The 22,830-nt window shown below is 45.8% G+C and overlaps 1 protein-coding gene across 4 annotated transcripts in view; it reads left to right on the plus strand.

The window, feature by feature from the left end:
* CABLES2 (Cdk5 and Abl enzyme substrate 2) overlaps positions 1-22,830 on the plus strand; it is a 63,668-nt gene that overhangs the window by 35,262 nt on the left and 5,576 nt on the right. For 2 of the 4 annotated variants that reach the window (XM_040331022.1, XM_040331025.1), the window contains 8 exons: positions 542-650; positions 4,090-4,237; positions 6,237-6,296; positions 7,501-7,601; positions 7,713-7,819; positions 11,152-11,356; positions 13,732-14,008; positions 21,598-22,451. In XM_040331022.1, the coding sequence (XP_040186956.1) occupies positions 542-650; positions 4,090-4,237; positions 6,237-6,296; positions 7,501-7,601; positions 7,713-7,819; positions 11,152-11,356; positions 13,732-13,872 (871 nt within the window). In that variant the 3' untranslated portion in view covers positions 13,873-14,008; positions 21,598-22,451. Of the gene's footprint in view, positions 1-541; positions 651-4,089; positions 4,238-6,236; positions 6,297-7,500; positions 7,602-7,712; positions 7,820-11,151; positions 11,357-13,731; positions 14,009-21,597; positions 22,452-22,830 lie in introns of those variants that run through there. The other 2 variants (XM_040331023.1, XM_040331024.1) reach the window with 2 other exon arrangements.

The raw sequence follows: 22,830 nt of genomic DNA on the forward strand, positions 1-22,830 counted from the left end.
GTATTTGTAAAAAAATATATATTATTACTGAGGGTTTACTTCCTCTTTAATTAGCTCTTCCCCTGTGCCAGGTTAGCTGTGTCCTGGGCATGAACCGGCTCCATGGAGCAGAATGCTGCTTAACATTCACTTTACAACCTTGACATTTTGGTGAGGATTGTGAACTGACCAATAATGAAGCCGCAGTCATTGTGTATTATGCAGAGCGCATCATTTGTGGAAGAGCAGGAAGGGAAGGAACGTTTGTGGCAGGGAGACGGCATTGTCCACTATAACAGAGTCATTGTCCATTAGGAACATAAGACGTGTTTTATCATCACGTGAAAGAGACAGACGGGATTAGTTTGGTGTTTCTGTGAATTTGGGTTGATGTATAAAAGGCTGGCTAGGTGAAGGATTTCTGCAGTTCTGGTCAGGATGAGAACGTCTTCTTTTGATCTGGTGAAGTTCATGTGTGGTGAAAGGGCCGCTCTGAAGCTTGTATTGGGCTGCCCCCCCAGGGTGTGACTTCTAACCTGAGACTTGGACTTATTTTACACAGTGAGCTACGAGTGGAGGGGACAAAGCAGCGGCACCCGTCCGGGGGAGCCTCGTCTTATACAGACCCCACATTTGGGATGGAAGGTGTGGAGCTCGTGGCTGAGGGAGAGGTAAGAGATGAAATTTGCCTTGTTCTCAGTGAGTGTGGAATGAAGAAAATATTCACTCCTAATTATTGTAATCCCAAAATTTAGAGCAAGAAGCTTACATGAAGCTATTAGATTAGTCTGCAGTATGGCAAAGGACCTTCTTCTTATCCTCCATGTGGACGATTTATAGACAGACCTCATATGACAGGGATATGCAATTAGCGGACCTCCAGCTGTTGCAGAACTACAATTCCCATGAGGCATAGCAAGACTCTGACAGCCACAAGCATGACACCTAGAGGCAGAGGCAGCATGGTGGGACTTGTAGTTTTGTAACAGCTGGAGGTCCGCTAATTGCATATCCCTGTCATATGTATTCAGACCTGAGCAATCAATGGCCAAACTGATTTTAGAAGTCTTGTAGCCCATGCACCTTAGAGAAAAGGAAAACATATGGCGGACACCTCATTTTCTGGAGATGTTCTGTTTGTCACTGATTGGCTCGGTAAGGGCCCATTTATACTTGCTTCGGCTTCAACAAAGGCTTTGTTTAAGCTCTCTTAATGATAGTCAAAGCTCCTGTCACTAAATAAAATGGTTGGCTTATAGTCCTGTTTACACCTGCTTTTGCTTCGGCTTCAAAAATTATACTCCATGGTGCTTTCAAAGCATCTTCAAAGCCTCCATAGAAGTCTATTGGCAAAGCTCGCTTGAAGCCCTGCCGAAGCCTCGGCCTCTCCTCCTTCACAGAGACTCGCATTTCCTGGGGACGCCCATGCGCGCGCTCACGAGTCCCGCTGCTGCGCCCATTGACACAGACAGCAGGACTTGGCCCGCCCCTCCCGTGCCACTGGATTTGATTGAAAGCAGCAGGAGCCAATAAAATTGAAGCACCAAGCAAAAGCAGGTGTAAACAGGACTAAGCTAACCAGCTTACTGGTTTTCAGAGAGCGTTACCAAAGCCTGTCCGAAGCCGTGTTTTGAAGCAAGTGTAAACTAGCCCTAAAGGATATCTTTCCTGCCAGTAGCTGAATTTTTTTTTTTTTATGCTGCAGTGCACTCGTAATCACTGAAGATAACAAACTGCTACAAGCTGACAACACCAGCCGTGTAGAGAGCGGCATGTCTTCAGACCTGGCGTTCCTTTAGATGTAAAAAACAAAGGATTGCCGTGCTAATAACTTGTTAACAATATAATAACTAAATAATGACGATTGGTCCATAACGTGTTGAAATCGGGTCTCTTGGGGTGATAGATGACAGAAGTACCCAAAGTGCACCTTCCACCGTGGAAATAAAAGATGTGCCCTCACCGGAGAGCTAGACTCCACGTTATAGGAGCCTAGTAAGACATAGATTCACACATCATTGAAGATCCATCCATTGGAAACAAACAAAAATGACATTGAAGTCAGCATTTCCTGTAAGAGGACCAACGCTTAAAGCGGATGTGCCATGGGAAAATAATATTAAAAGCCAGCAGCTACAAATACTGCAGCTGCTGACTTTTAATATTAGGACACCTACCTGTCCTGGAGTCCAGCGCTGATCGCAGCAGAGCACGAGCGATCGCTCGTCTCTCTGCTGCTCCCCCCGCCATCCACGCTGAGGGAACCAGGAAGTGAAGCGCTGCGGCTTCACTGCCCGGTTCCCTACGGCGCATGCGCAAGTCGCGCCGCACCCGTCGATTGGCTCCCGCTGTGTGCTGGGAGCCGAGTGTTCCCAGCATACAACGGGAGGGCGACGGGATGTGACGCAATGCCCGTCTTTTGCCCGTGAATGCCGGGCCGGAAGTGGGTGCAAATACCTGTCTTTAGACAGGTATCTGCACCCCCCTCCCCCCTGAAAGGTGTCAAATGTGACACCGGAGGGGGGAGGGTTCCGATCAGCGGGACTCCACTTTAGGGTGGAGAACCGCTTTAAGCCTTGATCTTGTTGCACATTCGTCCAACTCGTACAGAGATCTCATGGTTTACCATTTTGCACATTTTATACAAGGAGTTGGTAAAGCATTCCAATCTGACACAAGCGATCAAGCTACAAGCACCATAAATTGCAAATGCAAACAAGATCACAACAGTAATGAGTTGTGCACTGATTCCTCACAGCTGCCTTCCAAAACCTCATGTAATGGGGCGGAGACTAAGGCCTACTACACACCATGAGAAAATCTGATGGAAAAATACAGATTTAGTAGCGATCGTCTGATAATCTGATCCTTGGTACCCAGTTTTCAAGAGCCGATCACAACAGTTCATGCAAAAATTACCAAAGGGACAGGTTTTAATCATTACAGTATTCGTTTGTAAAAAAAAAAATCGAGCGATCTAGATTGAGCATACTCCGAAATGAAAGACTACATGACATGATCGCAGGAAGTTGTATTCTGTTGTAGGAGAATTTGTGTAACTCTAGTAGCCTATATGTTTATATTCATATTTTCGATCATTTATTCAATATTCTCATTGTGTGTACTAGGCATTGGCTAAACTCCAGATTGTAGAAATGTGTGATCTCCAGTTCATTGTGTCACACATAGGCGTGCACACAGGGTGTGCCGGATGTGCCTGGGCACACCCTAATCACTCCATGTGCATTATTCAGGAGCAGCACCAGGTGGGTGGTTGGGGGTGCCAGTGTAAATGCCCCCATTATATTAAAGTCTAGGTTCAACTTTAGGAACACTTTACACCTGTATTTGGGGTGTATTGTAACATGCTCCCAATCAACTGTCTCCCACCACCAGAGCCCCCTTCCTGTGACAGCAGGTGACATTCATGTGTGTTTTGACTTTGGGGTGCACACCCTAATGCAATAGGCTGCGCACACCTATGGTGTCACATGATATGTCATTGAATCAAACCGATATGGGAAGATGATCCTTTGTTCTCACTGCTCCTCTGTAGTCCCAGACAGGCAGAATGTAAACAGAGCAGTGTGTCTATAAGGAGAGGTAAAGTGATTTGTAAAGGTTTTGTTTAAAAAAAAAAAAATCACAAACATGTTATACTTACCTGCTCTGTGCAAGGGTGTCCCGTCTGTGCTCCTGGCTCCTCCTCTTCATTGGGTGCCCTCACGGAGACTCGCACTTCCTGGGGGCACCCTCACGAGTCCCGCTGCTGCGTCCATTGACACAGACAGCAGGACTCGGCCCCGCCCCTCCCTTGCCACTGGATTTGATTGACCGCAGCTATCAATCTATCCAATGAGGATGGAGACAGCGGCTCATGCTTGTTGCTGGAACGATCAAGTTCAGGTAAGAAAAAGGGGGAGCTCTTGGGGCAGCCGCAGCACTTTAATGCATAAAGGTGAAAACCATTGAGACTTTATAACTCCTATAATGAGTTTGGAGTATGAATCCAGTTACCGGAGTGTCGGCTGTATCTTATAATGGGAAGATGTCAACATGAGTTTTTATGGTTGTAGCAGTGTACTATGCTTGTCTCTCTTGTTTTTCCAGGTTGTGTCGTATGCAAAGTACTTATACCCAACAAATGCCCTTGTTAGCCAAAAAGATGAGAGTCAGGGCAAGCCGGGACTCCAAGAGGCTTCCAAACGAAACGTCTCCAACAACCGCTTCATACCCGTATCCTCAGGAGCCGATTTAGGTACCGATTGTCCAGACTGCAGCCCTTACTTTGCCTCTGCTCAGTTATTTACCATTATATTCCATAGCCATGTAAATGTTAGTAATGTTATGGCGCAAGGCTGGCTGATGGCCAGAGGGAGTGATCTAGAGTCCTATATCTGATGGCTGTTCCCCCTTTTTATGAAGACCACCTTTTCTGTAATCCTTTATATTGGTGCTGATGGCAGTCTGTCCCAGCATCCCATAATATTGTTTAACCCCTTGCTTACTGGGCACATATACCCCCTCCCTGCCCAGGCGAAATTTCAGCTTCCGGCACTGCGTCGCTTTAACAGACAAGTGCGACGTGGCTCCCAAACAAAATTGACATCCCTTTTTTTTTTTTTTTTTTTTTTCACAAGTAGAGCTTTCTTTTGGTGGTATTTGATCACCTCCTGCGGTTTTTATTTTTTGTGCTATAAACAAAAAAAGAGCGACAATTTTGAAAAAAAAACACTATCTTTTTACTTTTTGCTACAATAAATATCCCAATTTTTTTTTTTTCTCAGTTTAGGCCGATACGTATACTACATATTTTTGGTGAAAAAAAAAAAAATTTGCAATAAGCGTATAGTGACTGGTTTGCGCAAAAGTTATAGTGCCTACAAAATTGGGGACATAATTATTATAATTTTTTTTTTTACTAGTAATGGCGGCAATCTTTTTTTGGGACTGCGACATTATGGCGGACACATCGGACACATTTTTGGGACCATTCACATTTATACAGCGATTAGTGCTATAAATATGCACTGATTACTGTATAAATGTGACTGGCAGGGAAGGGGGTTAACACTAGGGGGCGAGGAAGGGGTTAAATGTGTACCCTCGGAGGGATTCTTACTGTGGGGGGAGGGGACTGACTGGAGGAGGTGACCGATCTGTCTCCCTATGTACAAGGGACACAGCATCGGTCTCCTCTCCGTGACAGGACGTGGATCTCTGTGTTTACACACACAGATCCATGGTCCTAACTCAGTTACTGGGCAATCGCGGGTGCCCGTCGGCCATCGGGCACGCGCATTGTGTTCCCAGTAACGCTGCGGGAGCGCGCGCACGCCCCCTAGTGGCTCTAAAAGACAAGGACGTCATATGATGTCCTGTCAGAACAATGGAGCTATCGTGCCGCCGTCAATTGACGGTGGGCGGTAGTTAAGTGGTTAAAGTATATCTAAAGCCAAAATGTTGTATTTGTAGATGGGTTGGCAACCATGTCCAGTTGGTTTTGCTATCTTGGGGCTTATTGGAAGACTCACCATTTCTATTTGTCCTGGTGACCATCGCCAATTAAGCCGGCCATACATGGATTGAAATTTGGCCAGTTCAGCAGGGACCAGATAAACTTTGACCCATGTATGGGCACCCTGGTTGTGCACAGGTCAATCTATTGATCACATTGGGTACAACGATCGTCTCTGTTTTTTCCTGAACGATTTGTGCCACCAGCTATTGCCGGCAACACACACCACTGTTCTGCCAGCAGGGAAGGGTCCACAATAGACTTCTGGAGGGATTCCTCCATCAACTTCTGGATTGATGAGGGAATTAAGTAATTTTCTCTTCCTCTATCTATGGCGGAGGGAAAGAAAATGGCTTAATCTATGGCCTGCCTTAGAATATGATGGGAAATACAGAATTTTACAGTTGCCATCAGAACAGGAACAGACGAGGTGGGGGCAATTGTTCTGTGACAACTAAGAGGAGGGATGCCCTCTACTGGTTGCATCTAAAGGACAGGAAGTTGGGTGAAATCTCCCCAGTGGAACTCCAATGACAAAAAACACGACTAGTTTTATCTTTCCCATACAAAGCAAACAGAAAATGGCTTTAAGGTGTTACTAAACCCACAACAGTAAAATTTGTTCTGTATATCCAGTAAAGCATGCTTGTTATACTCACTGTGGAACCTAAGGGGTTAATCCTCTGTATTGTGAAAAAAGACTGATCCTGTTTTCTCTGATCCTCCCTTTCTTCCACAGTCCCCAATCAACCTCCTGATAGTACAGAGCCTTGGAGGCATTCTGCACAGGCTCAGTTTGGTGTGTATTGCTAGAAAGTTTTTTTTTATTTTCTTAAGAGGGGTGCATGTGATCAGCACAGGGCCAATCAGCACTGTCCAGACAGTGAGTCAGGGGTCTTGCAGCTGCATAGAGGAGAATGAAAACTCCTCCTACAAGCTTTAACCAGACACTGACAGAAGTCACAAGACTGCTTTAACTTCTGATGAGAGGGGGTATTTAGCAGTTTATATTTACTATAATGATTGCATTTCCATGTTGTGTGTACTGTGGGGGACCAGATATAGTGAATGTAGGCTCATTGGTAACATATTTACCCCTTAGAGCTGGCACTTGCTGGCCCTTTAAGGGGTTTTGAATAGCAGGGGTGGGGGCAGGTCATGTGATCACTGTCATTGTCGGTCACATGATCAGAAAGCTCCTGATCACGAGCAGCAAACGGGAGCTTTCTGTAAGCTGCCGGTAATTGTGCCAGGAGAATGCAGGGCACACACTCCCGGGCACAGCTCTATTGCACACAAATATTTGGCTGCTCGGTGCCAAAGCCCGTCTCTGAGAGGCCACATATTTACATTCTCTCTGCGTGTAGAGGTTAAAGCGGTGTTGCGCCCAAAAAAAAAGACTGCAGCTGCTGGCCGGGAACCCTACTGTGCATGAGCGAGGCCCCGCTCCTCTAATGTTGGCCCGGCGGCCGTGGGAGGAGGGAGCCCCGCGGCGACGTCACAGCTCCGTGGCAGGGACTCCTGGAAGTGGGAAAGGATACCTGTCAAAGAGGTATACTGTCCCCCCGAAAGGTGCCAATTGTGGCATCGGAGGGGGGAGGAATAAGATGAGCGGGAGTTCCACTTTTGGACGAACTCCGCTTTAAGTACACGGAGTGGGGGTGCCAGTCACATCAGGACAGGGAATTGTAGGTCTGGAATTGTTGAGTCTTGTAGTCATTTTGTGTGGGACACCCAACATATGGGAATCTGTTATCGGGAAGTGATGTCTGGGAGGAGATGTGTCTACATACTATGTCTGTTTATCTATAAAATGTCTCTTGCTTAGAATGTAAACGGCAAAAATAAGTGTAGAATGTGTGCAGACTTGTCTTTGCTGGATTGTTGTTGTGAATACAAAGCTTTTGTCTATGTGCCGGCAATCAGGATGGTGGGAGAGCCCAGAGAGGGTGGCCTCGGAATATTGCTGACATGCCTCGTATGATAAATGTTTGTTCATTTAGGTTCAGAAGCAGACAGCTTTGAATATAATCCTGACCTGTTGGATGATCCTCAGTGGCCCTGCGGAAAACACAAGCGGGTTCTCATCTTTGCTTCTTATATGGTAATTTATTCTTTTGCTTTAATAATTGGCTCAATAATTCCCCAAGATTATGACGACTCCGATATCCTTGTATTGAACGTCATCCACACTTCTTCTTCTTTCCTATTCCAGACAACGGTCATAGAATATGTGAAGCCCTCTGATTTGAAGAAAGACATGAATGAGATGTTCAAGGAGAAGTTCCCCAATGTGAAGCTTACTCTGAGCAAGATCAGGAGGTGAGGAGAACAGGGCTGTGCTGGAGGAAGACGTCTCATTTCTAAAGTGGAACTAAACTGTATCTGATCACCACAAACCCAAAACACCCCCCCCCCCCCCCCCCCCAATTCATCCATGTCTCCATACTTTTATTTTGTTGAGAAATCACTTTAACCACTTAAGACCCGGACCAAAATGCAGGTAAAAGACCAGGCCCCTTTTTGCGATTCGGCACTGCGTCGCTTTAGCTGACAATTGCGCAGTCGTGCGACGTGGCTCCCAAACAAAATTGGCGTCCTTTTTTTCCCACAAATAGAGCTTTCTTTTGGTGGTATTTAATCACCTCTGCGGTTTTTATTTTTTGCGCTATAAACAAAAATAGAGCGACAATTTTGAAAAAAATTCTATATTTTTTGCTTTAATAAATGTCCCCCAAAAATATATAAAAACATATTTTTTCCCCTCAGTTTAGGCCGATACATATTCTTCTACCTATTTTTGGTAAAAAAAATCGCAATAAGCAATCACACAGCTCTCCCCGTTCTTAAGCTCCGGGGACCGATCGCAGGACTCCAGCAGCGATCGGGTCCGCGAGTCCCGCAGCTTCGACGCGCCCGCGACCCACGGCTGGGTACTAGTACAGGAAGTACCTGTACATGCTTGTGCCCAGCTGTGCTTTTCTGCTGACGTATATGTGCAGGAGGCGGTCCTTAAATGGTTAAATAACACCCCCTAGCATTTTGAGCCGTAGCCATCTTGAGTAAGGGCAGATGATTCATGTAGCATTGACTTCTAGGAATCTATCTGCCCTTAGCTCAGGCATGCAGGCGGGAGGGTGTGCTTACCTGGGAAAGTTTCTACTCCCAGATGAAAGGGAAAACAATGCCATAAAGACGCCTGGGATGTACAGAAATGTTTTGGGCTAGGCTAGAAATCAGGAAGCAGCTGAAGAAATGTGTGGGGGAAAAAAAAAGTTAATCGTTAAAACAAGTAAATCTGATATACCTGCCTATCTATTCACTAATACTAGCAGCATAAGGATTACAAATGGTTACTGTTGATTGTGAGAGTTTTTAGTTCAGTTTTAACCCTTTAATTACAAAGCAAAATTGCAGTGCATCTGGAAAGTATTCACAGCGCTTCACTTTTTCCACATTGTGTTGTTACAGCCTTATTCCAAAATACATAAATTTTGTTATTTTCCTCAAAATTCTACAAACAATTCCCCATAATGTCAACGTGAAAGAAGATTGCGTCGCAAATTTATACAAATGTATTTACAGCCTTTATCATGAGACTCAAAACTGAGCTCAGGTGCCTCCCGTTTCCACTGATCACCCTTGAGATGTTTCTACAACTTGATTGGAGTCCACCTGTGGATTGGACATCATATGGAAAGTCACACACCTGTCTATATATAAGGTCCCACAGTTATCAGTGCATGTCAGAGCACAAACCAAGCCATGAAGTCCAAGGAATTGTCTGTAGACCTCGGAGGCAGGATTGTATGGAGACACAGATCTGGGGAAGGGTACAAAAAAATGTCTTCAGCATTGAAGGTCTCAATGAGCACAGTGCCCTCCATCATTCATAAATGGAAGAAGTTTGTAACCACCAGGACTCTTCCTAGAGCGGATCGCCCGGTCAAACCGAGCGATCGGGGGAGAAGGGCCTTAGTCAGGGAGGTGACCAAGAACCTGATGGTCACTCTGAGGCCCCGTACACACGACCGAGTTTCTCGGCAGAATTCAGCCAGAAACTCGGTCGGAGCTGAATTCTGCCGAGAAACCCGGCCGTGTGTACACTTTCGGCCGAGGAAGCCGACGAGGACCTCGGCGAGGAAATAGAGAACATGTTCTCTATTTCCTCGTTGTTCAATGGGAAATTTCGGCTCGCCGAGGTCCTCGGCGGCTTCACAAGGAACTCGACGGACAAAACGATGTGTTTTGCCCGTCGAGTTCCTCGGACGTGTGTACGGGGCCTGACAGAACTCCAGTGTTTCATTGTGGATAGAGAAGAACCTTCCAGAAGAACAAATATCTCTGCAGCACTCCACCAATCAGGCCTGTATGGGGGAGTGGCCAGACAGAAGCCACTCCTCAGTAAAAGGCCCATGACGGCCCACCTGGAGTTTGCTAAAAGGCACCTGAAGGACTCTCAGACCATGAGAAACAAAATTCTCTGGTCTGATGAAGCAAAGATTGAACTCTTTGGCCTGAATGGCAAACAACATGTCTGGAGGAAACCAGGCACCGCTCATCACCTGACCAATACCATCCCTACAGTGAAGCATGGTGGTGGCAGCATCATGCTGTGGGGATGTTTTTCAGCGGCAGGAACTCAGAGACTGGTCAGGATCGAGGGAAAGATGAATGCAGCAATTTACAGAGACATCCTTGATGAAAATCTGCTCCAGAACGCTCTGGACCTCAGACTGGGGTGAAGGTTAGTCTTCCAACAGGACAACGACCCTAAGGACACAGCCAAGATAACAAAGGAGTGGCTATAGGACAACGCTGTGAATGTCCTTGAGTGGCCCAGACAGAGCCCAGACTTGAAGCCAAATGAACATCTCTGGAGAGATCTGATAATGGCTGAGCACCGACCCTCCCCATCCAACCTGATGGAGCTTAGGAGGTCCTGCAAACAAGAATGGGAGAAAAATAGGTGTGCCAAACTTGTAGCATCATACTCAGAAAGACTTGAGGATGTAATTGGTGACAAAGGGGCTTCACCAAAGTATTGAGCAAAGGCTGTGAATACTTACATTATGTACATGGGATTTATTTTTTTTATAAATTTGCAAAGATTTCAAACAAACTTCACGTTGTCATTATGGGGTATTGTTTGTAGACTTTTGAGGAAAATAATGAATTGAATCCATTTTGGCATAAGGCTGTAACATAAAATGTGGTAATAATGAAGAGTTGTGAATACTTTCCGGATGCTCTGTACCTGCTGTTCCCTTACAGACTACACACAACTACCCTAGCATTTTGGCTGTCTGGCCTTGTGACAGGTTATCTTTAACCCCTTTGTTGCTCTTTAACTGGCTCTTGTCAGGAGGTGGAGCAGAGTTCCCAATCATGTGATTGGCTGTCACACAATTGGGAGCCTATTCCATCAGAGACCAGGAGCTGTGTGTAACCGCACAGCCACTATGCTTGGCGCATGCGGTGAGAACGCTCTCAGCGCAGAAACCTTGGCTGCCATAGACGTGTCTGTGTGGGTCCACTATCCTGCCTCTTCACGTGGTTGGCAAGATTTAAGATGTTTTTGGGCACCGTTTTATAATATTGCACAGTCAGTTCCACTATTCTAGATGTCTCACTTGATGTTTTTGTGCTTTCAGCTTAAAGCGTGAAATGAGGAATGTGGCACAGGAGTCTAGCATGGAGCCGGTGACAGTCGCCATGTCTTATGTCTACTTTGAGAAGCTGGTCCTACAGGGAAAGGTGAACAAGCAGAACCGCAAGCTGTGTGCTGGGGCCTGCGTCCTCCTGGCCGCCAAAATCAGCAGTGACTTCAAGAAGCCAGAGCTGAAACACCTGTTAGATGTAAGTCTGGGGCGATCTCGCCTTCATGAGGACGCAATACGTTCTTTTACACTTGTGTCCATTTATAATTTAAAGCTAAACTCCCAAGAAAACCGATAAATGCACACATACAATACGGGATCTGTTTTACCTGCCCATGTAGGGTTACCTGATTGTTTAGGTCTAAAAGAGACAGAAGGATTTGCTGGATCCTCCATGCTGCTAGACTGGTCCTGGCGGGGACTTCTCATCCATGCTCCAGAGGTCCAAGATCCTGACGTCAAGACCAATGCAGGGTCCTGATGACAGAGGGACAGTCCACTACCAGAGCATGGGGGAGTTTTGTCTGCCGGCGGAGCGTAGAGAATGATTTTATTCTCTCCTAGTATACAGAAGCAGTTACCCCCTTGCATTGTGGATACGGCCTCACTGCAAGGGAGAATTTTCAAATTTCCAGAGTTGGGCTTGTTCACCCCCATGTCTGTTAAGCTGCATTTTTCTTCACACCACCACACCTATATGGTATGAACAGGATGCATAGAAAACTATGGTTTTCTATGTGCCCCATTCACACCAAACGAGTGTGGTGGCGTGCAGAATAGTGCAGCTCAGCGGACATGATGTGAACAAGTTCTTACAGGTCTTGTCCTTCCCCCGACGTGTGAAAGCAGAAGCTGCGGACTGATAAGCTAATGTCTCTGTTACTCTGCTTTCTCCTTCAGTCTGTTTCTTGTTGGCACACTAGTACTGCAGAACAGCTGAGTGGCTCCTTGTGCTGTTTCTCCTCTCCCAATCTGAGCTCTGTTGTAAGGGGGCAGATCCACAGAGCGAGTACGCCGGCGTATCTACTGATACGCTGGCGTACTTTCAAATTATCCGCGTCGTATCTTTAGTTTGAATCCTCAAACCAAGATACGACGGCATCTGGGTAAGATCCGACAGGTGTACGCCTTTGGATCTAAGATGCAATTCTTCGGCGTCCGCTGGGTGGCGTTCACGTCGTTTTCCGCGTCGGGTATGCAAATTAGCTATTTCCGACGATCCACGAACATACGAGCAGCTGGCGCATTTTTTTACGACGTCTCTAGTCGGCTTTTTCCGCCGGATAGTTAAAGCTGGTATTTCATCGCGTATAGTTAGATCTGCCATGTTAAGTATGGCCGTCGTTCCCGCGTTTATTTTGAACTTTTTTTTTTTTTGCGTAAGTCGTCTGTGAATCAGGATGGACGTAATTCACATCTAAGTTAAAAAAAATGACGTCCTTGCAACGTCATTTAGCGCAATGCACGGCGGGAAATTTAGGGACGGCGCATGCGCAGTTCATTCGGCGAGGGGACACGCTTCATTTAAATGAATCACGCCCCCCTAATCGCCGATTTGAATTCCGCCGCCAGAGATGCACTACGCCGCCGTAACTTATGGCGCGAATTCTTCCAGGATTCGATTTAAAGCCAGGTAAGGTACGGCGGCGTAGCGTATCTCTGATACGCTGCGCGGGTGCAGATCTCTGTGGATCTGCCCCAAGGTATTTAGACTGCTTGCCATTAAAAAAAAAAAAAACACGTTTAAGGTTTGGTTAATACAGAGCTGCATTAATGTCTGTCTGGAGTTCATGTTGATAAAATACTGACTGTATTCTGTGATGACCACACAGCAGAGACATTCACCATTAGAGGCTCCTTTTGACCCCTTTCACACTGGGGTGTTTTTCAGGTGCTTTAGCGTTAAAAAAAAGTGCCTTAAAAAAGCCTCATCTGCAATCCCAATGTGACAATCCGAGTGCTTTCACACTGAGGCGCTGCGCTGGCAGGGCATCAAAAAAAGTCCTACAAGCAGCTTCTTTGCAGCGCTTTAGGAGCGTTGAATACACGGCTTTTAAAGCCCCCTTCCCATTGAGGCACCTTTTTTAAACGCCAAAGTGCCTGAAACGCCCCAGTGTGAAAGGGGTCTTAGCGGAGCTTTACCAGCGTTTTCTTGGGCGCTGGCAGTGTGAAAGGGCTCTGAAAGCACTCGACTTTCACATTGGGGTTGAAGATCAGGCTTCTTTTAGGCGCTTTTTTTAACGCCAAAGCGCCTCAAAAATGCCCCTGTGTGAAAGAGGTCTTACTGATTTCACCTCCAGATCTCTCCCCCGGTCATAATGCTCCATTGTGTGTGTAATCCAACTTGTAACTGGCTGACAGTCCTGCCAAGTAACTTTTACATGTAATCCTTGACACTGGGAGACCAATATGGCACTCGCATGATCTGCTTACATGTATTCCTATTACATTGTGATGTTTGTTGGTTTCTTTACATGAGTTGTAAAATACATTTTGTTTTTAAGTAATTTTCTGGATATTTTTTTCACCTATGCACTGTAAATGCTCCTTTTTTATTCCTGTGTTTCATTACAGAAGCTTGAAGAGCGCTTCCGAGCCAACAGACGGGACGTGGTAGCATTTGAGCTGACAGTACTGGTGGCCATGGAGCTGGCGCTGTACCTCCCGGAGGCCCTGGTATTACCTCACTTTCGTCGTCTGACCAAGCAGCAGTAGAGGGTACCCTGCAGAGACTATATCCAATCCGGCAGCTTTGTGCTGGGCTGGGAACGCACCGCTCTCGTTCGCTATGTAAGGAGGACCGTGACGAGTCCAGTGTCTGATCACCAGCGGAGGAGTGGAGTTGGAAATGGTTTTTACCTTTTTATATTTATTACAAGGCAGCCAGCACAACTGTAGTTGGGAGTTGTGGAGTACTGAAATAGTTCCTATTTTATTATCATATTTTTCTGATATTTGCGTAAATTGCACATTGTCAAAGCGTGTTCTTCCCCGAGGCTCTCTTTTTAATGCCGATTATTTTTTTTCCTGATGGTAAAGGATTTCCCTATGGGAAGATGTCAAATGTGTAGTCTGGAAGGGCAAATCTGCATGACCCATTTTTTTTCTATGAGCAGTTTCATAATTTACTAGTATGCATATTTTAGAACAGAACCCAATATTAAATGGGGAACGTTCCAGTGCACTGGAATAGGTTTTAGGCTGAGTAGATAGGAGATGAAACTTCATACAGTCCTATATGAACAGGGAAGGGTGTCCCTCCTGACTCATTCCATTGATAAACCTAGGTGATTATCATCAATGTAGATCGTATGATAACCCCATGGACAAGGAACTAGAGTGCCATGTTTTGGCTGGAAGCTGTGAATATAAATGCCATATTTCATATTTACCTGGCAAAAAAAAAATGTGTGTGTGTGTGTGTGTGTATATATATATATATATATATATATATATATATATATATATATATATATATAGCCAGATTCAGGTACAAATACGTTACGCTGCGGCGGCGGCGTAACGTATCCCATTTACGTTACACCGCCGCAGGTTTACAGCCTAAGTGCCTGATTCACAATGCTCTTACCTGTAAACTTGCGGCGGTGTAGCGTAAATCCACTCGGCGCAAGCCCGCCTAATTCAAATGGGGTGGGCACCATTTAAATTAGGCACGTTCCTGCGCCGAACGTACTGCGCATGCTTTGTCCGTCAAATTACCCGATGTGCATTGCGCTAAATGACGTCGCAAGGACGTCATTGGTTTCGACGTTAACGTAAATGGCGTCCAGCGCCATTCACGGACGACTTACGCAAACGACGTGAATTTTTACATTTCGGAGCGGGAACGACGGCCATACTTAACATTGGCTAGGCCACCTAGAGGGCAGCCTTTGTTTTACGCGGCGTATCTTGACGGAAACTACGTAAATTTAGAGCGACTGGTAAAGCGTACGTTCGTGAATTGCCGTAACTAGTCATTTGCATATTCTACGCCGACCGCAATGGAATCGCCACCTAGCGGCCGGCCTAGAATTGCATCCTAAGATCCGACGGTGTAAGTCAATTACACCTGTCGGATCTTAGGGCTATCTATGCGTAACCTGATTCTATGAATCAGCCGCATAGTTAGGACGGGCGGATCACAGAGATACGACGGCGTATCTCTTTTGTGAATCTGGCCCCTAATCTCTAATATATAGAAAAAAAATTATTTTATATATAATTATTATTTAGAAAAAAAAAAATTCTTCTAAAGTCTATACAAAAATTGGATTTGTACATGTACCAAGCACTGCTCCACCTATATTTGTGCTCACGGTGCCCCCAATAATATTAGGCCGTATTTAAAAGAGAATGGGGAGGATTTTTTATGGAAAAAAAGAATTGTACTCCCCTAGGTGGATGCAGCATTGTTCCAATACTGCAACTGTCAAGCACCACTCAGCTCTCTGTCTTCAGAAGGATGGTGACTGTTAGTCGCCGTCTCTCTGCCCCTCCGGTGCTCACTGGATTGTTGGGCTGTGGAGGGGGAGGGAGTGTCTGGCTCAGGCTCTCAGCAGCCCACTGAGGCTGATCCAGCGGTCGGTCCAAGCATCTGGGTGACATAACTGTCAGAAAAACAATTTATCTGGCCCGCTATGTCTCCTGATGGTCCACTCCACCCCCCTTTTTAAAATTTGCTCACCCATTCATGCTCTTGGTAGTAGGGGTCCACCTTTAGTAGGCTCCCGCTTGACTCGCCTCTCAGCATGGGGAATGGCTGCTCTGAAATTCCGGTTTGGGATGGACAGACCTTTTTTAGAATGTTTATGCCGTCTTGCCCTCCAGAATGATCTCTGAGTAGATCTTGCCATCGTTTTTGGGAAATCCTTCTCTACGTTTTGTTTTTTCGGTGCCTTGGATCCCCTGAAAAACATAAGGCCAAGAAAATGTTAACTGGCCTGGGCGTCTTGGCTTCCCTTTCTAGAAGACAATCCAATTGTAGGATTTTTCTTGCACATGTAATGGGGAATTCCTTTTATCCTAAAACTGTGAGAAAATCTGTCCACTTGTGAAATGATTGAACCAACCTGTATCCACCTGACTGAATATTGGGTGGGCTTGCCCTTTCAGTACAGTAAGTGAAAAGTCCTAATCTGTGGACTGTCTGCTCTCATGGTCAGGCAGCCAAGTAAACAATGTAGAAATCCTAGTTAGTTGTAGGTCAGAGGTGTCCAAATCCAGGCCTTGAGGGGTCACAATAAGTACAGGACTTTCCTAAAAATGTGTGACTCTGTACCATAACTTACTATATGCTTGTTCTAGGAATATCTGCAGAGCCTCACCCTCAGGGACCGGAGTTGGACATCCCTGTCATAGACCTAGCATGGAGCGCAAGGTTTCTTTTTGTAATCTTGCTGTGTGATATGTGGATTTCGTTCTTTGTTTTCTTTGTACTTTTTGAGATTTTTAGTTCTTTATAAAGTGCACATATGTGTATGACTTCCAGGTAGCCTCATTCCAAAATATAATACACTTTATAGTAATATGCATAGTTATTTAAAGAAACGTGCCTAAACTGAGCCTGGTCTGGTATCGGGATTATTTTATTTATTGTGTGTTTTTTGTTACTAAGATATTTCAGGCACAACTATTGCCCTTATAGAGCACAAGCAGCCATTGTGTCCTCAAGTCCATAGAGCGATGTGTGTGTTCACGGGGGGGCGAGTGACATCACGGGGGGGCGAGTGACATCACGGGGGGGCGAGTGACATCACGGGGGGGCGAGTGACATCACGGGGGGGCGAGTGACATCACGGGGGGGCGAGTGACATCACAGGGGGCGAGTGACATCACTGAAGTGCTTTGCTATATTGCATGATCAGAATTCACAGCTCTGCTAGTGGATGTCTGTAAACCCTTTTGAATGTTCCAGTTTCTTCAGGCCACATGGGGTGGACTCCTTCACCAGGAATCTGTCTTCTCATTGGGGAATCTGTCTGCTGATCCCCGTTAAGCAGGTGGATGACAGGGCTGCATGTCTATTTACACCCGACTGCTAACCCCCTTCTTTCAGCCGCTAGCGCCCCAAGAAGGGGTTGAATCGCCTGTGCTTTTCAGGCGCTTCGGAAGCGATGCCTATTTATTGCAATGGGCAGGGTTGTTTTGGGAGCGGTATACACAGCACTCCCAAACCGCCTCAAAGATGCTGTTTGCAGGACTTTTTCTAACGTCCCACAAGTGCACCTCCGAAACATTTGGGTGGCATGGGAGGCAGTTTTCAGGCGCTTTTTATATCGCTAAAACGCCTGAAAACTGCTTCAGTGTTAAAGGAGGAGAAGCGTTGCACTCTTGTGCACAGTCACCACTTCTGTGCTCCAGTCAGTAATGGGTGTAAGCGTTGCTGATCGCAGTACAATCATTGTAACTGAACTGTGACGATTGGAGTGGATTTACAGCATTCTGCTGCATGTGTGACTGGTTTTGTCACATCTGGAGAGGACCTCCTGCTCATGGCCTGTACTGGGATCTAAAATAGGGACCATTAGGCCAGATGTTTGTATTCTCGGTGCTGTCACTCGCTCCCATTGACGGGACTGACTGACGTCCTCTTGTGCTCTTCAGGCAGTGGTTTTGCCTAATGCCCAACTCTAGCCAAAAGTTGTTGCCCCCCCCCCAAGTTTTAGAGTGAGGTGATGGAGGGGAGGGGAGGGGAAGGTTTGTTATGCATTCTGTGACCCCCCCCCCTCCCCAAAGAGATTAACCAGCACTTCCTGTCTGGACAGGAAGTGATAGGAAATTTTGTCCAATGAGGACCCAGTCTGCAACAGCAGAAGGGAGGGTGGTTAGCACTATGGCCGGGTTGAAAAAAGACACAAGTCCATCCAGTTCAACAATAAATTATTATAAGTTATTATTACCTTGTCCTCTGTCCTGGTGACAACCGCTTTCCTAATTTCTTTTTCTGCTGTCACAGGGATGTGAAATGAGGTGAAAGTGAAAAAAAAAACCAATGTTATGGCTGGAGTTTTGTTTTTTAACTCTTAATATTTTAATTTTTTTCTTTAATTTTAAAGTGGCGACTTGCCATCTGCAGACACACAATGGCAGCTTTCACTCGCACACTTGCTTTACTACCTAATCTAAGCGCAATAGTCTGAGACGTCCTTGATGGGTGGTCATTGACCAGTCTGTAGAGCTTCCTGTGCCGTTTTCCCAGTGGCAATGGCAGATTAGGAGCTTACATTTATTTATTTGTAGGCTGTCCGGGTGTAAGCAATCGGCACACATATCTTCCAGCTTCTCTCTTTATTTATTAGCCAGTAAGAAGAAGTCAGTGGTTTGCAATCCGGTGTGTGTCCCGAATACTCGGTATGTGGCTCCATTCTGCTCAGTACTGCCGCTAATAACCAAACTGCAGCGTCTACCGTTACAACGCCGGTGCCGTTTGTGGTAGGCCGCAGGCGTTTTAAGATTTTCCGATTGTGTCATTCACCACTGTGACTGTCCATGAGAGCAATCTGGTGTTTTTGTTGCGCGTCTAAAGAAAAAAAAAGTTTTAAAGATGATCTCTATGTTAGAGAATTATAACTGAGGCACATTTGTTGTGCTGCTTGTGAGGAGGTGTAGTGTGAATGTCCTATCACGGCCTCACTAGCCGGTCCTGATGTATAAAGTTCCTTCAGGTTGTGCTGTGTGAGGTGTAAAGTCAGACAGCTTCTTGCCAACGCAGGGTGGATCTGCCAACGGTGCATATCACAGGCCAAATATAAATACAGCTTGTGCTTTTGTCCAAGCCAAAGGTCTGGGTGAGGTGAGTATAATGGGGTGCATTACCCATGTGTCTGTGTGCCCCCCCCCCCCGATACACAAATCACCTTCAGGATTAAAGTTTAGGAGAGAGCACATAAAATCATGGGCGTGGAAAGTTCCTGAAATCTCCATCCAACGACCTCCGGATAGAGAACATGGAGGCACGGGGTGACTTGATTACTTCCTTCATCCTTTATTGTGCTCTTGAAGCACTTACCGGATTTATCTGGCTATAACGCGCCCCGGCGTATAGCGCGCACCCCCGAACTTGAAGGAAAATTCCTGGAAAAAAAAAAAATACTTAGTTTGGATGCCCCTCGTCGGTGTCTTGTCCATCGGCGGCCTCGTCCGGTCCGGCGTCCTTCTGCGGCCATCGTGGTGTCCTCCCCGCGCTGTGTTTGAACCACTGCGCTGGCATATACCGAGCGCAGTACACTCGGGTATAGTCGGGCAGGCTCGGCTCCTTTCGCGTAAAGGACGCATAGGACGTGACCGCGAGAGGAGCCGAGCCTGCCGGACTATACCCGAGTGTACTGCGCTTGGTATATGCCGGCACAGTGGTTCAAACACAGCGCGGGTATCGGCATATATCGCGCACCCACAATTTTGCCCTGATTTTCAGGGCAAAAAAGTGCGCGGTATACGCCGATAAATACTGTGATTTGCATCACTGTGATGAGCAGATTCTGTCATTTTGAAGGGAACCTGTCATGCTAACTGTAGTAAAGTCGCTACTACAAGCTGGTCAAGTCTTTAGATCAGGGGTCTCCAAACTCTTAAAATAAAGGGCCAGTTTACTGTCCTCCAAACTTTAGGGGGGCCGGACTGTGGTCAGTGTAGGCAGAAGATGCCCTGGCATGGGCGTGAGAAAACGGTTCAATCCGTGGGAGTAAAAAAATTACATTATTGGTGTCAGTGGGCAAATTGGCTCCCCATCTCTAGTGTTGGGGGAGGAATAGTGCCATCATTTGTGTCGGTGGGAGGGGAAGGGGAATAGTACCTCATGGGCGCCAGTGGGAGGAATAGTGCCCCATCGTTGGTCTCAGTAGGGGGAATAGTACCTCATCGTTGGCATCAATGGGAGGAATAGTGCCCCATCGTTGGTTTCAGTAGGGGGAATAGTACCTCATCGTTGGCATCAATGGGAGGAATAGTACCTCATTGTCTTAGGAGTGTGAATCTTCTAAAATACTTACCAGCGGCAGCACTCTGATTCTCCTGACTGGTTTCCCTTCAGTTTCAAGTCGTCCTCCGAAGCTTCGTAAGACAGAAGTAACTTTGCACAACGAGCCTGTGAATACTGCCATCTTGTGGCAGAAAGAGTGAACTGCATGTTTTACATGCAAACATATACTCACTGTCCTGTTTGGAAAGTAAATGTTTTGTAATTGGAGAATAAAATGTTAGATTTTGTTAAGTGTGGAAGGTTTTCCATATTGTTTTTTTGTTATACAGTGGTATTGTTGTAAAGTTACTGCTTTGTTAGAGGTTTCTTTTATGTGGGATTAACTTGTAATAAGGGGGTGAGTTAGACTGAGGCTCCTCATCTTGAAATGGCAGCATACAATTTCTACCCCTAATGTAATATTTGGCCTAAGGTAGTGACCCTGTCATTCTTGTAGCGGGGATGGTACAGCCAGTAGGTGTTATTGATGCCTAGAACCCCCTTTTAATCTGCACAGTGGAATTGCTCTTTGAAAGATTATTCTGCTTGCAGTGTTAGGCAGATCATCTTCCTCAAGTTCTTCTGAAAGGAGAAATTCACCTTTGGAATATCTTGCATGTTTCGCCTGTTTTTAGGGTGGAACATTGTTCCAGCATCTGCAGCCTCTCCCTCCGATCCCTGCGACAGTGGGCGGGGGATCTTTCTTCCCACACTCGCTATCACAGTTTTGAAAACCGTGTGGCCGTGCTGGGCTCCGCCCCCCATGGCCTTGTCATTTATTCACTTTGAATGAATGCCTACAAGTGCCATTGTGGCTGATGGCTCATAGTATTCCTTAAAAGAGAAGTATGGTATTTATTTTTATTTTATATTCCTACTTACCTTGGATGGAGCGTCTGACTGATGCTGCAGCTGTCCCTCGTCTGCACTGAAAACCAAGCCACCAGACACTGCCAATGGCTCGGTTCTCCCAGATCCCCGAGAGGAAAGCCGCTGACTATCAGTCAGTCAGCGTCTTTCCTCTTTGCTTCTCCACACTCATTGGAGCGTTGAGCGGTGGAGGGGCGGGGAGAGACTGTCTCAGTGGCTTGCTGAGACTGCCATCAATCAGGGCAGCTGGCGGATCCCGACTTGGAAGTTGTGATGACGTGCTGCCCCGACTGATGAAAACGGGTCACAGGAGTGCAAAATGAATTGCACTCCTGTGACCCAGAGGAGAAGCCCAGCCTAAAAAGCTCCGGCTGGACTTCTTTTATTGAACTACAAGGGTGCTTTCTGCTCTCAGGAAACTGCCTGCCCATACAAGGTACAGACCAACAGATATTCCAAGAGTCTGCAGGAGCCTGAGTTTGCACCTATGATCCGCTGTTCGTGGGTGCAATGCTCCTTTTTTTTTTTTTAAGTATTTTTACCTGCAAAAATTTGCATTTATTTATTTATTTTTTCAAAAGGTGAACTTCTCCTTGAATAATTTCTTGCAGTGTTTCCATCCAGCAAGACTCCCCATTCCTTGTCTGTCTGGCTTCTTTGTTGCTGCATTGTTCTCTGATCTTGAGGAGAGAAATGGGATCGGCTGCAGTCACTGTGATACGTTTCTGTCATTTGTACTGAAATCAGAACCAGATTCCTCTTTATAAACTGAAAACCAGACGCGGTGCACCTAGATCTAATGAACAATGCAGGGCGCTCTTCTTTGAGGCCTGCCGCCTGTGATCTTCCAATAATGATCTGTGCCACCCTTCTGTCACCTCACAGCCATTGTGGAGTTCTGATCCGCCACTTCATTTCTAGAGAACCAATGATGTCATTCGTTCTTGGCAGATCGATGGGTTACTTCTGAATGACGCTTCACAACGCCAAATGGTTTCCTCCATTGTGCTTTGGTGACGGGTGAGCTTGCATCATCCAATGACATCATTTGTATGCAGGACAGACCAGCTGTTTTATTTTGGAGATGCATTTTACTGTAGAATTTGAAGCTGTTATTTTAATATTCATGTAGACAATGTAAAGTATTTCTGTGTAAGCTAAGAAAATACAATTCTATTTTGATATTCAGGTTTTGTGTGTCTTTGCCAGATTGCATCTAATTTTATATATCTAAAACGTTCTGTTCGATATAGATAGCCGCGGCCAAGAGAGTATTGAGCTGAACCAATATCCAGCCTATGGGAGCGAATGATGTCATTGGTTCGGTCACAAAATGGCCGCTGCTATGCTATATATTACTGATGATCCATTTTAATGCCAATGAAAATTTGCTATTTTTTGTTTTTGATTTGTACTGTGCATATATTGTACATGTTTTACAGTAAAGGAATACAAAAAAAAAAGCACCTTGTTTGTGAATCTCATTCGTGTTCCTGTGAATAATAATGCCTTTGTGATAATGCTGATGTGAATAAAGTTTTTTTTTTTTTATTTAATACAGATTTAAAAAACAAACCTTTTTAGCATGAGAGTTTTCCTTTACAAATACATTGTTACCGTTTTAGTACTTTGTTCTATGACCCTATAGGTGATGACACTTTGAAGATGGTAACACAATTTTGTCACTTATGCTGGCCATACACTAGACCAGTGATGGAGAACCTTGGCGCCCCAGAGGTTTTGGAACTACGTTTCCCATGATGCAGTGTAGTCGAGCATCATGGGAAATGTAGTTTCAAAACATCTGGGATGCCGAGGTTCACCATCACTGCCCTATACGAAAA

Source organism: Rana temporaria, chromosome 12 (genome assembly GCF_905171775.1).
Source record: "Rana temporaria chromosome 12, aRanTem1.1, whole genome shotgun sequence".
Taxonomy (NCBI): Eukaryota; Metazoa; Chordata; class Amphibia; order Anura; family Ranidae; genus Rana; species Rana temporaria.